The 17,734-nt window shown below is 42.5% G+C and overlaps 1 protein-coding gene across 1 annotated transcript in view; it reads right to left on the bottom strand.

Moving 5' to 3' along the window:
* Window positions 1-17,734, bottom strand: part of MYO10 (myosin X) — a 167,580-nt gene that overhangs the window by 72,912 nt on the left and 76,934 nt on the right. Inside the window, exon 4 of the mRNA XM_055799113.1 lies at window positions 6,143-6,330. Coding sequence (XP_055655088.1) covers window positions 6,143-6,330 — 188 coding nt within the window. The remainder of the gene's footprint in view (window positions 1-6,142; window positions 6,331-17,734) is intronic.

The following is a 17,734-nucleotide window of genomic DNA, read 5'->3' as shown; positions in this document are numbered from 1 at the left end:
GAAGGTATAGATTTGGCTCATTTCTCCAATGTAATTTCCCTTCAATTATGTAGTCTTATAGCTAAAATCCCACCGTGAGCCATTAAGAAACAAAACCTGTGGTTAAAGTTTGTCTAGTTTGCTTACTTTTCATCTGAAGTCATAGCATTGTATCCTAAGCTGCAGCCTTATTCCTAGTTTTCCTAGTTCTTCATTAAGCTGTGCCTAATTCCAGTTTGCTCCCAAATGAAAGGAGGTACATTTCAGTCTTATCCTACCCTTTTCACTGTAGCAAGTGGGAGTTTTGTCATGGACTTTGATGGAGCACTACCGGGCATATGGAGCAAGCTTAGTGTATTTGACAGTCTTTTGTTGTGCCACTGCGGAGTGGTGAGCCTGGTGATTTTAAGTTATGGCAAAGTATAATGATGCTTTCTAGTAAAAAGTAAAGAAGAAAGGTACAGTCCAAGAAAGCAGCACAACATTTTCCTGCAAATAAATGCCAACGATTAAAAAAATAATCAGGGAAGAGGCATTCAGAAAACATAACGAGATACAGAGTTTTGTTGCGTTTCCCAAGAAGAATCAGTGGCTTTAAAATGTTTCATAAAACTTCATACAAGATATGCTATCCACTGATACGTTCCAGCCAGTACGATTCATCCATCATACTTATACCATCTCAAACAAACTCTGTAGTATTTTTAATTTAGTTTTACCTTTGACATCTGGCCTTTTTGGTGTTTGTTCCCACTCTCTTTGCAGGCCCTCACTCATGCTCCTTTGCCAGCAAAGTAAGTATTTAATATTCACTGTACGGAATACTTGCTTCTTGTACAAAACACTTCTGCTGCTAGTTTTGAAAGAGCTTCACAAACCCTTGCATCATCCTTGTTTAGTGCAAAAACACTGCAAAAAATCACCAAACGATGCCCGCCTAAATTCTCACCCTCCAAGCAATGTATATGTCAACAGCAAGGATACAGGTGCCAAGGAGAATATGAGCTCTTTCACTGACACCATCCCTCCTCTCCCCCCACTTTCTGTCCCATTTTTGTAGAAGCTAAAAGTTACCCCACCATAATCAAGAACAATTCTACAAGTGAGATATTCAAAGCTGATAGAAAAGTATTTCCTGTGCCTATCTCTGGTACAGTTGGTATTATGCACAATTACATACTCTTGATCTTTTCTTACAACAGGAGAGGCTCAAAACAGGGTCAGGCCAAAGATCTACCTGGTCAGTGTCCTCTGACAGTTGCCACACGGAGATGCCCAGACATGTGATACTTCCCTTCTGTGTTCTTCCAGCTTCCACTTATTTGCTGTTCAGAGGGTTCCTGATCGAAACCTCGTTTACAACCATGTGTCTTGTAGCCCTCAATGGATTTATCTTCCATGAGTTTCTAGCCATACTCCCTTCGAAAGCACACAAACATGTCATGGTTTGGATCTGCCTCCTATCGGCTTCATTTGGCGGCCCCCAGCTCTCTCGGAAGGAGAAAACAACAACTCATCCCACTCCTCCCTCTCTCTGTTGCACATGACTTCATGGATAGCTCCCCTAGTTTGAGTTGCTCATCTCCGCTAGCCATTCCCGTGTATGATACCGCACTATTCTTCTGATCGCTCCTTTTTGCTCTCCTCTGAACCACCTCCAGCTCTACAAAGTCCTCCTGGATACCAAGGAATGGAGGGGGAAAGGCTTGTGCAACATACTCAAAATAGGAGCGAAGGCTGGATTTGCTCCATGCTCTCTATTAATCTACTAGTAACCTCTCCTATTCTATTCTATTCTGTTCTTTTCACTCCCACAACCACTACTGAGCACCGAGTGGATGGGTTCCCGGAGCCCCCGGCATGACAGTACGGTTTCACCCCTGTACGGTGTTGCTCAGCTCGATGCACGTAAAATTATGGGTCCCAAGTTAGCTCTGCATTTTTCCTTTACAAAAATGCTTTATAAAACCCAGTTACTAATGAGACGAAAATCAAGAACAAGCATGCAAAACTGTAAAGTTGTTTATTTAACCCTACAGTACACATACTACGGGTACACTGAGTGGGATCAGTATTTCAGACTCCGTAGAAAGCCTATGCCTGTAAGAAGTTGCCAAGGTCAGTACAAGGGTGATTATTTTAGTGCACAGACAACCTTTCCAGCAACCTTTCCACCCTGTGAGTTTAAGTGCCCAGCTCGTTCCACATCGCTACGTTCGGTACTGTGACTATATTAAGTGTGACAGCAACCCACAAGGCCCCCATTCAGGAGATCTTTAGACTTTCTCCATGACTTGCTCTACGCAGGGCATCTTGCTAAGGGCGCAGCAGCCTAGACTCCAGACTGCTGCAGTGGAAAAAGGGGTCAAACAGACAGACTCCTCATTCTGAAGGACTCTAAATGAGTGAGGCAGTGAGGCACTACTCTAAATCACTTCTCAGGTCCGTCTGCTAGCTTTAAAACCCCAAAGACAGACACACACAGTCCAAACAGGCCTCTTCAGCAAATACAGTTTGTCAAACGCACATGTGAATTTTGGTGTGTCAGTCTCATAAGAAGCTTTCCCATCACAGCCTGGGTCTCATCAAAAGAGTACTTTGGGTACTTTTGGTTCACACTGATTTTCAAGCTGAGCAACAACAACAAAAATGCCAGGCCATCTGATGATAACAGAGAGAACAAACTGGTGTCAGACTGTGATTTCCCACTTACGCACCAACTTGAATGTCATTCAGCGTAACTATTGCTGCTCCTTCAAGTGCTTTACACTTCAAGTGCTTAAAGTGCATCAGCTGCTATTGTACCTGAGAGAAGAGCCTGTGTGTGCTTGTACATGGACTAGACCACCTTATAAACAGAGCAGCAACAAATAAACCCCCTACAGATACTCTCCTATTCTTACAATAAGGGGTGGGGGTTTGAACTTGGTCCCAACTTGTGAACACCAGGTAATCGTGGGGGAACTCGGTCCCTTCCCTACATCAGGACAAGCTGTTTGGCTATCCCTTGAGTAACATGGACTCCTTCATGCTCCTGCCGAGGCACCCAGCTGAAGAATCACTAAATGTTAATTATTTAATTTTTTTAATGTGTCTGTTGCAGCATCAAATTTAACTGTGGTAGACTTTTGTGTTGGTTTTTGTTGTGGTTTCCCCCCCCCCCTTCCCCTGTTTTATATGAAACTGGACTTTGCAGTAAGTTCAGCTAAACATGAAACTAAGCACTTGATGTAGATGGTTTTCACTACATGAAAACTCTAGTTCAGTAGCTAGATGAACAATTTTTAGCATGGGAAAACAAAAATACCATTTCACAACAGTGTAAATATTCTAATGCACAGGTTGTGCACAGCTTCTTCAATGTGTTATTTTGTTGACATTTTAGGCTGCCAAGTCATTTTTATGCAGCACTATCATGAATTAAAATAACCCTGTGTAACACAGACTGATAAATAAACATCTCTGGGTGACTCCATTTAATATCATCTCGTCTGTATTTCCTTCCTTTTCACCTCTGGTCCGGGTGGTTACACTGGAAAAATAGTCTCTCATTTATATTACATTTTGAGTCACTACTGATGGCAGTTTTTAATTCAGGTTCTTGCCTTAACCCTCTCATCCTATTCCACCCAGACATCCCAGGCATCTCAAAACAGATTTTTGAACCCGAAGCCTTAAGGAAGCAGCTCCAAAGCCAGGCTGAGCCAGACCCAGGTGCCAGCAGGGGGCACCGCGAGCCCAGAGGATGACAAGGACCAGTTCGGCACCATACCTCTTGGGGGGGGGGACACGAGAAATTGCTACTGAGCTTTTAGATCCCGAAGTTAGGAGCAGGTAAATCAGAACGTGAAGCCTACACGAACAAGTCACTCGTCTAAACTGGATGTAACTGGTTGTTGTGTTTCGTGATGCAACAACTTTTTCCTTTTTAGCATCTCTTACGTAACATACAAGACCAGGATGTCTACCTGAATCCAGACGCTGCGGAGCTCCACTTGACCTTTTTTTCCAAATGCCGGGAGTAACCAAGAAAGCCTGACAGTGACTTGTTGCAACATCTAATTCTAAGACAGTAAAAGATGCAGGAATAACCAGGATGCCGAATTGGATGAGCACGCTGGTATACATCCACTTCTGATGCTCCAAACTAACCCCATGATCACAGGGACCTTCCCAAACCTTGTGAGAGCCATTGAGAACCTTCAGTAATTAAAAAAAAAATCCTGTTCTGAGTCCTTCACAGATACAGCATGTAATACTGTTTTAGGAAAGCAGATTTAACTTTTTATTTTTTTATTTCAATTGCACATTCCCTCAATTTCTGTAGAAACAAGATACCCTTATAAGGTTGCATTGCGGCACTTGTCTGAAACACTGAACTTACACAAATCATTGTTTTAACCTACGACAACAGTAAACAATTTTAAAAGGAACTGCTAATGCAAAACTTCTCCATATTACGGTTTGTCTGTACCAAGGCACATGGTTTACAGAACAGGGACTGCTGGAGACTCCTCTGGAATATCAAGAGAATTCTGCTTATGTCCTTTTTAGGACACAACCTGCTTTTCTCTTGGCAGCTTGTGGGAAGCTGGAAGGGAAGGTAAAATACTTGGACCAGTACACAATGACCGAAATACCAACAGCCACCTGCTAGGCACTAGAAATTGTTTCCCAATATTTAGGTACAGGGGCTGCTCACAATTAACTACCTGACATTAAAACATGAAATCATGACTCCAGGCCAGCTACCTTCACGTGACAAAGATCTCTGTGCATTTTGGCTTTTTTTTTGGAGTGTCACCTGGACTCGGCTATATATGTACAGCACTATGTATTAAATAATAAAAAGGAAAAACACAGCTGGAAAAAAAGCTGAAAAACACACTGAACCCCCTCTGCCCAAAGGCACAGGCAGAACCTGCCTAGAGGCGATGGCAGGCAGGAACCGTGACCTGAGAGCTTGCAGAAAGTTGGAACCAGACCCAGTTGTGTTGCATCTGATCTACATTTCTAACAGCCGTCTGAACAATACTGAACCATGTGTGCCAAATACACCTCTTCGCCAGCAAGCCTTGCAAACTGGCCTGTAACCTTAAATGCCAGTAGAAACTGCCTATTGCTAAAGGTGCTGCCCGCACTCTGAACCAACCCCCCCCGGCCCACCGGCTGCCCCCATGCTGTGGTTCCACGGCTGTCGCAAGGGCTCACGTGGAAGTCGGGGGACACCTGAAATTGTGTCACCTTGTTTGAAGAGCTCTCTACACTTAACTTGTGCCGCAAGAAGGCAAGAGCAAACAGGCTTAATCACAAAAACACTGCAAAGGCAGGAGAGGGAGGGGAAGCACAAGCTCTCTCACCCCCGCCCGGACCCTGGTGGCCGGTGCCACGCTGCCATTGCCACCGAGCGAGTGGCTGCTCCCGATCCAGCCGGCAAGGCTTCTGCTTCCCTGCCCACATGCGAGCCAAGGCAGCTGAGCTGGCAGGCAGGGGAAAGGGAAAAGAGCTGGCTGTGTTTTCAGCTCTTCTGGAGCAAGAAGGAAGGAGGAGCTGAAAGCAGCGAAAAGCGACTGAAATGCCAACTGCTCTCAACGTACGTTCGGCAGCAGTGAGATCCTGAATACCAGTGACACAGTGGATCAAATGGGAAGCTATTAAATCACCATTAAATTAAACATGATGAGATCAAGCAAGGAAGATTAATCAAGCAGAATTATATGGCTGCAACGTGGAGGGTCTTCTCTTTTGCTATTATTATTTGCCACATGTCTCAAGAGTGGTGTGCTATTTTTTCCTTTCCTCTAGATACAGAGTTCAGGCTCTAGTGGTGACATACTCAGCCACACGAGGATGTTCAACCGCTGGGGAAAGCACTTGGGGTAACATTTGATAGGCAAGTAGCAAAAAATGCACAAAACCACAATAGATTTTTTCACTTACAGAAATCGTAAGATGCATGAGAAAAATTAACATTTAGTTACAGGTCCACAGAATGATACAGAGTGAGTTCAGAACTCTCTCCCAAAACTCCAGTGCTTTAAAGTCTACTTTCTTTTGGAGTTCTGCTCTCCATGTGACCCAAACCTATGGGCCTAAACCATATCCGGAAGGCTCACCAGCAGGGACAGTCAAAGCAGCAGCAGCAGCCACCACCACCATTTACCTGATGAGGATACACTGGTTGTCATGGCGCTTCCAAAGGCAGCGGTAGCACTCGTTCGCCACAGCGAAGATATGAGGTGCAATCTCTCCCATGTGGTGCTTGCTGTATCGCTCCACCGCAGCGCAGTCATACAGTCCCGGGATGCTCTTGTAAGGGTTCACAGAGGCAACTATCGAACCAATGTAGGTCTGCAAAAGCACAGCCCCCCCCCCCCAGTTTGTTATTACACATGGGGTGGAACAGATTAACACTCTTCCCAAATGAAAGACAACAAATACATTTGCAAAAGCCTAGCAATCCTTTGGATAAAGAAAATCCTTTGGCATTTCCCCCCTGCTTTCTTCCTTTTAACAAAAGCAACAGAAGGGTAAAAGTTGTTTCCAACTCTGCCATGTTTTCAAGCTCACCCCACCTACAGCACAGCTCCTCGGCTGATGCATCGCTGCCTTAAGGCCGCTTACAGCTGCACAGTAATGACTACAAGGACCAGTCTACAGCAGCTTCTCACACGTTCTTAGGGACTCACTGAAGTTACTAAAAACCTGACTGTCCCCCAGGTATAGGTGCAAAAGTCCATGTTTCCATGTACAGTATTCCAAGTCCATCTTGGCTAATCATTTTTAAAATGGAATTATCATACATTATGGTATATGCTAGCACGGTTATATAGTAGCAGGCTCTAAGAAAAGCACGTCAACTGGCAGATGCTCCCAAAACACTGGAGTTTTGCAATTTAATTTATTACTAGTTTGATGCACAATGGCAGCTGACAAGGCATGCATTTCTATCCCACTGCAATTAGAGAGCACATCAGTTAAAACCACCCAGGTAGCAGCTTATGCCCATTCCCATTCGCCTGAACTCATTAGGCTGTGGTAACGTGATCACTTGCAACAGCCTATTCACACTGCTGTTCACTTTCTGTCACCCTCTCTCTACTTCAATACATTTTTCACATAAAATCAAATTAAGTGAGGTAGGAGATAGTATTAAGCATGGTATCTCCAGAACTTCCAGCACATTTCCTGGGCATGTGAAATTAATTGATTCATCATATAGCGCATATGGCATTACCACTGTGACGCTAATTTTGTTTTGCTAAGTACCCTTTCTGCAGTTCCAGGCAGGAAGCTGACACCTGGCTTCAACAGCCTCGCTGCGGGCTTGCGAGGAGCCAGGCTGCGAAGCCTCCAGCCTGTAACATGGTCCCCGCGTACAGACAGATGTTTCACCAGCAGCCAACCCCTCTCGCCCCGACAGCAACCAGCTGTGAAGCTGACAGCAGGACTGAGGCTCTCCGCACCTCCGCAGCACCCTACCCAGAAAGGGCTGGATAAGGCAAGCCACGGGAACACAGCCCCCCCTGCCCCTCCTGCAGCCCCCCTCTGCCCCAGCAAGCCGCCACCGGGGCACTCGCTGAAACCCCGGGACCGGCAGCTCCCCTGCGTCTCCTTTCCTCTCCGTCGGTTTCTGCCACAGCGTTCACATTCCACATCTACCTGCCCGCCTCTTCTCCTTAATTAACATGTAATTATCGCTGTGTATCAGCTCTCTGGTGTCACTGTCACCCTGCTGTTACGTTCCCTGTCAGCCACCTGTTCCTCCTCCATCAGGCCACCGCAAGCAGCAGCTCTGAGCTCTTATTAAGGGGACTGCAGCAGTGTCCTTGAAATTATGATGATTTTATTAGCTGCAAGGGGAATATTCCTCCTCACTGTAACTCAAGTACCTTTTACAGAGCTGTGAAGTTTCGATACATGTGTTTTATAAAAACTCCATGCTGTGGAATAGCTCAGAAGGTTTCATCTAGAGGAAAGATACCATTTCAACACAAGATCATATCGCAGGGCAATTACAGCACTGAGACAACAGCTTAATTTCCTAGGATCATCCTCTCTTCAGTTCTTAAATAACTAATGAGGAAGTCTCTGAGAACCATATGATATATCAATTAATTTCACATGCCCCAGAAATGTGCTGGAAATTCTGGAGATACCATGCTTAATATTATCTCCTACCTCACTTAATTTGATTTTATTTGAAAAATGTATTGAAGTGGATAGAGAGTGACTGAGAAAATGAACAAAATTCATCAGTATGGTGCATATTTCAGCACAGACTGCATGGGCAAAGTTTTAAGATTTTTTTTATTATCTTCTTACATGAATACAGTGCAAGCATGAACAACAAAATAGACTGCTAATCTTCCTCTTTACCTTATTAAAGTTTGACTAAGGCCTTACTAAAATGTAAGAAGAGTAACTTGAGGCATGCCATCACAACAGATGCCATGACAAAGAAGCAAATTTAAAAATCCCTGTGAAACATGATACCATCTAACTTTACAACCATAAGCATCCACTCTATAGCTTCTGCGTGACCAGGTACCTGACAGAACAACATCACCACGCTCCCCGATCTCCCTGTGATAAAGCAGTGGCAAACCTGCACCACCAACAACTACAGTGTGACTTTTCTTGCTTCTCCTATTTCAAACAGTAAATATCATAAAAGGCAACAGCAGCCCGCTTCTGCACAGACTTGCTTAACACGACGCAATCTTTCACATGACTTAAGCTTATTTTTTTAAAAAATACATACATGCTTCCAGAATATTAGTCCTTGCTGCGAATAAGAAAAAGGTTTTTATTAAAGAAAGTCAGCTAGCTTCGTTGCCTCATAATTCATGTAAGGCATCTCAGAGGAAAAGGTAGTGTATTATGGCAAGAACAGAAACCCGGTGAATAGCAGAAACAATAGTGGCAAAAACAATTCCTAAATCACCTCATGGAATACCACTTAGAAGATGTCACTATTTTAAAACTTCTTTCTCTCTCTTTTTATTTCAACAAAACCATGAAGAACCACAGCCTCTACTGAAACAGCTCCCATTTTGTGGTTCCAGTCTTCTGGTGCTTTGAGTACGTATCACCTCTTTGCAGAACAAGTTAAATGCGTGCACAAATTGTCACCAAATTACAATGACGCAAGACAGAACAAACTCAGGCCCTCAAAAAACAACTTCCTCATCCCAAGGCAAGGTCACAAAAAAGCTATATTCTTCATACATAAACACAGTGGATCAGATTTACCATCTACCAAGTGTCACAACCCAGCCCAGGTACAACTAGATACCTGCACAGACTAATGGGGAGTTAGCTGGCCCAACCAAGTGGAAGTTCCGCCTTAACCCAAGGCAGTTCAGCAAGGCATCAATGAGCTAAAGCAGCACCGCTGTTAAAAACTATTCCCATTATTAAAACGGTTCCCATTAAAAGACAGATCTTCCCAAAGTCTTTGTAAATTTCCACAGGTCACTCAACAGCAGCAAGATACACTGCAAAAATAATTTCCTACATCACTTCCAAGCTTCTCCCATCCAGTAACTTTCACACGCTCTTACTAGTAGCAGTATGTTACAAACAGTAGATCCTACTTCTGCTAGCCTCTGCCCTGGCACCTCTAAGAGCCACCAAGTCAGGGACCTGAGGTGCGGCATGACCTGCACCCACACACAGAAAAGCACCACCTGACCCTCCCCGTGTGCTGGGCTCCGCTTTCCCTCCCCCTGGGGACTGAGCAGCCACCCAACACAACCCCTTTCTTGCAACCCCACTCTCGGAGGGCAGCATTTCCAGTTTCACAAGTGCAAGCATCTTAGCAGCAAGTTAAACCAGTGTAAAGATACACAAAAAATGCAGGGCTGCTCGGCGGATGGGTATTGTCTCCTGAATGCTGTTTCTGCACCAGGCATCATCACGTGGCAAATTAAAGCAGCTAACAGCCAGAAGTGGGATCTCTGAATTACTTTATTATGCTAACATCACAAGGCAGCCGTTTGGATGAAATTTCATAAAAGGTATTTTCACTTAAGAATGTCACTTCCACTTTGCTTAAAAGAGAGTGCATTACATTTTCTCTTTGTTCTTTGCAGATTCTAATCTGATTCCTGCAGTCAATAATTACTTATTTTAATGAAAGCACTCCAAAGCAGTTATGAATAGGGAAAAATGCTCATACATCTGCTACGGCACTAACAAGCGGACAGGATTTCTGAAGATTTCCAGTTGAAACACTTTGAGGGGTATTTCAGAGAAATACTGCGTAGAGCTCCTATCACAAGCCTGATTTTTAAAATCTGTTGCAATGAACCCGACAGTTTACTTTTCTGTTATATGACCAACTCAACACTTCAGAGAGAACCACATAGAAACTCCTGACTTACTTTGTTACAGACCGAACCAGCAACAACTTATCAGATTACTGCTGATACATTTATTTAAACCCAAAAATAAATGAAAGTTGAGTTATTCAGCCTGAATCCCAACGCAGCGCTTTGATCACCATATTAGAAGGCCGGGCTTCTTTCCCAATTACAAATTTTTACTGAAATTTTACATTAACAATGCATCTTCCAAAACACTTTTGGTCATAAACCACAGACAATCCTGCTCCCTGTTCTAGCACAAAAGAGGAAATAAGATTGCTTGCTGATCCTCTAAGAGGACTTTCAAAATTAGAAGTTCAAGCCCTGTCTTCTCAGCTAGACATTCAGTAGGGCAATCGCATCGCAAGAGTCAAAATGAAAGATGTACTTGAGAAAGGAAGGGATTTTTCAACAGTTCTCCTAATGCTTTTTTTGTTTTCCTTGTTGCCTTCTGATAGCAATCAGCTTTCGACCTCTGTAGTGAAATCACCCCCTGACTTCTTCAAACACTCAAAACCAATTAGTTCTTTAACAAGGTTCAAGAGCTCAGCTCACAAAGATTTCGGATACCCACAGAAATACTCTAGGAAAACCTGCAATGTCAGAGTAGACCTGTCTAACATGAGCGGGGTTTTTTTTATTTTTTAAGGAAGACACAATCATTTTACTTCGATGCCAAGCAAACGTAAATGATTAAAAAAAAGCTTTACTGATTAAAATACACTTTTTCAAGTTAGCTTAAAAATACAAGAAAGAAGTTTGCAATAGAAGAACTAAATACAGTTTGAAATGTCTGTCTTTCCCATGTAGAAAAGGCTTTCGGACTAGAAGACAAAAAAGTAGAGTAAGAGATTTCCCCTTCAAATCTTTTTTTCAGGTTCAGTACACAGAAAAAAGCAACAAAAAAGGAAACTGCCCTAATGCAAGATCACTTAATTAACCCTATAAACCAAATGCAAGATCACTTAATTAACCCTATAAACCAAACACATTAAACATATCAGGACCACATTGCTCTCCACAGGTGCTTTTTTGGGTGTATCCTTTCAGCTTTGCTCCATATCCAGCAACCATCCACCTCCCACTTCTTCCCTTTTTATGCCAAGGCTTCTGCACCTCCACAGTAATTGCTTGATTTCTGAGGATCCTTTATGATTTCTGTGGTTTACCCAAGCTTGTTCTTCCCATGTAGGGTCACCAATTTTATCCCACACTGTTTTTCTCATGACCTCCTTTCACCCCTCTATGTCAAGGTACCCCTCTGTGCTTCCCAGACTGCTAGCATCTGAGACATCCCATTCCTCCTTCTTTCTTAAATAATTAAATAGGGCACCAAAAGGCGGGAGGGGGGATGAATGGGGAGGACAAAGCCTGTATCTCATGTTACAGGGAGGGTGCAGAGCAGGCTGGAGGACTCTGGAGGACTCAAAGGGCATCATGTGCTGCTCCTGAACTACGTCTTTGATCAACAATCATAACAGAAAATAAAACTGCACTATTACCACAGGCAGAAGGAGAGTGCATTCCTCAATCTCTATCATTGTGTTTCTTCAGTGATACCAAAAATCAATATATTCTTCAAAACCTGGTATCAGAAATGTTGGAACCAATCAACATAGAATTAAGATTGTTTTGTTACAGACAGATACATTAATATTGAGAAATACCATTTTGTCCAACTCTCTTAAGAGCGCTTTTCAGGAAGAGAAAAATCCGTCTCATTACAGAAAGAAAAGCATGTTTACAGATGCCTCAAAAAATATGTTTCTGGGTTGTTTTAGAGCGACCCCTGGCTTCCCTGCAGTCAGTCACTTAAGGGACTGATTCTGTGCCAGAAAAGTAAGGGCTTTTTTTTTTTTTTTTTTTTTTAAGAGGGTATTAGCATCAATCTAACAATTTATTCAACAAAAACTATTTTCTGGGCTTAGCCTTAATATATGGGAAACTTCAAATCAAACTGCAGTGCAACTGGCTGCCTAGAAAGCCACTTATATGTCACTTTTAGGCAATGTAAGGGAAAATATTTTTACCACTGTTCTACACAACTTACACATCTCCCAGACTTTTAAATCATCACAGCTACAGTAACCTTACTGAATTACACCACGAGCGTTTCCAGAGAACACGCTGAGGACAGGCAAAATTTGAAAGACCACAAAATAGCCACCAAACTTTGTTATACTTTCAACACGAACTTTCAAGGTATCAGGACACAAAACATGGGAACAGAAGAGTTTGCTCCAAGCTGCAGATAGAGCTGCTGTTCTCTCCAGGTAAAGAGACTGACAGTAATCATGACCGAATTTATTCTGAGGCAAAGATAACTAGGTCAACCACCACATGCACATCAGCATAAAAAGGAGAAAGATGGCTGGACCATATTTTGGGGTGCTTTTTATAGGGGAGGCAGCATAAGGGGTAAGGGTATACTATAAACGGGATGATAATTAATGCCCTTGTTCATGGTAGGGCCTTGATTTATCCTCTCTGTGGTAAGCAGACACCATCGTTCAGCTAGTCCCATACTGATTTCAGTGGGATGGAATCCAGTTGTCTCATGTCTGAAGCCAAGCTCCTTTCTTAAAAACCACAATCAAAGTGAAGTACTAAACTACAAGTTTAGATGTTTTCAACCAACCAAGCCATTTCTAAGATGGAAATGTGATACTCTATAATCATCCTTACATGCTTGGGCTTCTGCAGCCCTCAGCATGTTTGGTGACTCATGGTGGGTTTCCAACCACTCAAATTTACATCAGCTTTGCTTTTCTTTATCTCTGTGTTCCTTGCCAATGCGCACAACATTACCCCTAAATCGTCCTTTTTTCTTCTCAAGGTCAGTTGTAGAATTGATTGTAAAATGAGCTGTTTGTAAACGCACAGGTCACACTGCAAATGCGAGAGTTAACACCCACATGAGAGGACCTTCAGAAGGGAACCAGAACACAACAGAGAATGCCATGAAGATGATCAAGTACTAACAGGCAGCTACCTATATCCACCAAAGCCCACCTGCTAAATGTCCTCCTTGTCATCATTTTTGAAAAGTGTTATCTCAGGCACATTCACACCGTTTAGCTGCACTTTTCCATGTGCATCAGTGCATGATGTAAGCTGCAGCTTACATCTCTTCTACCACCTCCCTCCTTGGTGGTCTTTTCCATTCCCGTCCTTGGCACATATCAGATCCAAGGCATAACAGACCGAGGCATTTTTAAAGCCAGGCTTTATGCTTGTTTTCACTGGCACAGTTCACAAGATTTTGGAATAATCTTGGAATTTTTTTTAAATACATGATTTCAGATGATCAGAGGCAACTTCTGGGCAACAGCATACCCTGCCAGATGCATCCTTGTCTGTTGTATCGACCCTTCAACCCACAACTGTGACCTTAAGCTTCCCTTGGTACAAGAGTATTAAACAACACTGTCCTGTTCCCAAGCCTCTCCAAGGGCAAAGGCTATGGTACCTCTTCGCGAAAAAAAAGCGGTACTTTGTAACCCAGCTACCTTCTACATTAGGCAAACCCTTCCCACTCCCTACAGCTTCAGCCTTGCATATTCATAGTGCCCTTGTGCTAGGAGCTAACTGAAGCTGCCTAGATCTATTTCTTGAGCATTAAAAAGTGGGTTTTGGCCACTTTAGTTGCCAGTGTAAATACCCAAAACAGTGCACAGAGGCAGTCAAATCTTTCAGCTTAACCCCACAGAAGGCTCAGAGACGGTGAAGAACCTGTACAAAGCTAAGAGCTCTCCACAGGGTAAGAGATAAACTCATAGTTTAATCTTATTTTATTTCTCCAACAATTTTCCCCTACTGAACAGACTGTTCAATGTGGATGGAGAAACTTAAGGAAAATCTACAAATGTTACCCACAATCTGCACAAAAAGAAAAATCCAGCTGGGAAATATGAAACCAATGTAAAGAAAGGCTGATAAAAGAGCATTGCTATAGCTGAAGGTAAAAACCAAACCAACAGACAGTAACACCGGTGTCAGATAGACATCTTTCGTTACTTAAGAACTTCACAGGTTATGACAGATTTTCTCTTGTACAAAAAGGACTGTGTCTCCTTGGTTTTACTGCACTTTTTTGCTAATACAGTACAATCTCTACCATGTCCTATCCACTGAATGTCAGGATAATGATCTTTTGTGTATGGACTGTTTATATAAACAGTTATGGAAGAGCATGTCTCTTCACCTTGCGAAGTGGAGAGAGGAGGTGACCTCCTGAACAAAAAATGCAATTGATCACAACGAGACATTGATTTTTGTCATTTTCACGGGCTACAATTCAGCATGTGAACGAAGGTTTGCACATCAGACTGCAGCAATCTGTGCGCACAAGTGCACAGCTTAACTCGAACCAGGCAACCTCTAGCTCAAATCAGAAAAGGCCCCACAGAGAGCAGAGACCCCATGGCTCGCCACTTCATTTCAGATGGCCTGTGGCCACACACTAGTTCTTCTTCCTGCTTTGTTATTGCACAGTGCTCAAATGAGTCTTTCAAAGCTGTCTGAAGGTCTAATTTACCCTCCAGCAAGGAAAAAAAAACCCAACAAACAACGGTCTTTTTCCTTCCTATAGACTCATCTTGGGAAGATGAAGGGGCTTTTCAGAGAAAACACATGCAAATGAAAACAAAAATGCTGGCAGACGATGCACCAAAAAGCAGTGTTCCTAGAACAGCGGAGAAATACTTTTAACAAGTTTTGGAGATCTGCTTCATTCTCCCTGCGACTATTTTACATACCAATATCCAGATTTTCATAGCTTCCATTTAATGTTTTAAGACCTCTTCTATACAAAGTGCTTTTTTTAGGACGAGAGCAGGAAGAGCAGGAATTACGCTTTAACAGAGCATGAAAACAGAAATAAAAAGCCAGAATAACTGAAATCTAAGTCCATGCCAGGTATTTTCTTGGATGATACCAAACTGCTGCCAAACAGCTGTGGGTCTAGAAATCAGATGACAAATGGTATTAGCAGTCAAAAATCTGCTAAATTGAACTTTTGGACTCCATTTGCTTTTAAAAGGAAAGACTGACAGACATCAAAAGGAAATAGCTGAAACTGCTTGCAAGAGATGGACATCTTTTCAAATAGAAGTAACAGCCTGGCTATGAATCAACAGTCCATTTAGGCAGGTAGACAATAGCTATAAAAGTAATTTAATTCCTTCTCAACTTAAATAGGTTGTCTGTGGTTTTTCTAGTATTAAACTGCTGGAATTTGTGAATAAGGCAGGCGGACAGCGTAGCACAACCAGTAAGTTTTGTGCAGCTCACTTTACAGTCAAAGCCTAACTCATGTTAAGAAAACACGTGCTGGTGAAAGACAAGTGGCTTGAGTTTCGGAGTCCAAATTCCTGCCCTCCTTTAAATGCCTTTGCAGGACTGGGAGCAACAGACCTTACAGAAAGGAGCCAAAGCTTACCTATAAGTGAGGCAGAAGAACACGCAGAGACGTTCAGCACCATTTGCAAAAGCTCTGACTGAACAGCACTAAGCTAGTGGCAGTACTTAAGCAACTGACTGAAAAATCTGCCTTTTGATTTTGCACATTTGATTTGCACACAGAACTTTCTGTTCTGAATTCATTGAGTTAGCAGTGACATTGAGTGAAGGTGTGGAGAAAATAACATGAAAACAAGCCTTCATATCTGACAAGACATTAGCAATATATACCACCACTGATGACAAAACCTTCACAAGATGATAGATCTCTACATTTTTTATACGAAGTTATCATTAAGTAGGGCTTAGGTATCATTCTAAACTCATGGAAGTCAACAGGAATTGACCCTCTTGACCCTCCATGTATTATTTATTCTCCTACCAATCAACCAAATGAGAAGAAAAATACTATTACAGAGCAGGCAGAAAGAGCAAGTTTACAGAGCAGGCAGAAAGAGCAAGTTTTTTGATGGTTTAATAAAACTTTGACCTGCTCTACCTCCCCATTTGTCTCACTGAAAACAGCCCCCTGATGACAGAGGGTAAGATGCCTACTGCAGCACATACACACAGCAGGCTACCAACAAGTACCTAATGTGATGCAAACCATAATATAAACTTATGTGTTTGTGCAGCCATTGCATATATGCAGCCATTGCATACATTGCAGTGTGCTTGTGTAGCTGTTGTAAACATGATGGTGTACTCCATTACACAGACCTTTCTGAGCAGCTCCCCTTTTAATGATATCATGTTGATCACACCACCTCAGGCTGAAATATTTGCTAAGATCTGAAAATACACACCTTTAAAACCCCACGTGTTTTCAGTTGTGAGCACAAAATTCAGGCAAGCATTCTTTGTTGTTGTTATTATTAGCAGTCCCACAAGTTCTGCAGTACGGAGAAATTCAGAAGCAAAGTTGGTTCACTGACCAATGGCATTTGTTTACTTCTCATATCATTACACCTATGTTTTTCCTCTAACGTATTAAAAAACAAATAAAAAATTACGGTAATTGGTCTTTGGCAGTCAACTGTTGATCTATGTAACTGACTATCCTTTAGCAATAGCAATCACCAGAAATAAATTCTACTAGATTTCCAATTAAAAGTCTGCTGTGTTTTTACAGATCTTTGTCTTCTGCTCTCTAATAATAGATGTAAAATGGAAGCTGCAATTAATGCTTGGAGACAGGAACTCACTTTGAACTGCATTTTGAAAACATTATCTGATGTGTGTAAGCATAACACGCTAATTATGGAGGTAAGTATCTATGTATAGACATCTGCCATGCATTCTTAGCAATGGTGTTCTCTGCTCTCTGCACCACCACTGAAGGAGCTGGTGGAGGGAATCTTCCCCATCTCCCCAGTAGCATAGGAAGGCATGAAAAACACCGTGATTCATCAGCACACTGTTAGAATTTATTTACTGTAAAAGCAGAGCAATTACACAAACAGCAGTTTCCGCAATGACCATAGAGCAGCTCCTGCAAAGCGGTTATTGGGGCTGCTCTAGAGCACTGGGTGCCTGCGGAGAGGAACTGTGCAACCACAGCTGGGTTGCAGACAAGACCAGGATAAATGTAGTTCAAGGAGCTAGTGTAATAACTAAGGACTTGGCCTAAATGTTCACGTACAATATTTATATATGTTTTATGGTACTAATTAACGACAATTTGTGCGTACCATTGTTTGGTGGGTTTGGGTTTTTTTTAAGTCAATGGCTCACACTTATTTATACTATGAGGCATGACAGGCCAAAGACCAAGGCTGTTGAGCTGTCCAGGATGGCGTATGGGCCCTTGATACACATTCTTTGTATCCAAATGTATCCAAGTTTTTCATTTAAGAAATCAGTCATGACAGCTTTTGTCTTTATAAGCAAACACTTTAGGGCTACTGTTTGCTTCTACTGTTCTT

This window comes from Falco peregrinus, chromosome 3 (assembly GCF_023634155.1).
Source record: "Falco peregrinus isolate bFalPer1 chromosome 3, bFalPer1.pri, whole genome shotgun sequence".
Taxonomy (NCBI): Eukaryota; Metazoa; Chordata; class Aves; order Falconiformes; family Falconidae; genus Falco; species Falco peregrinus.
The sequence above is the reverse complement of the archived record's forward strand: the minus strand, read 5'-3'. Positions and strand labels throughout refer to the sequence as shown.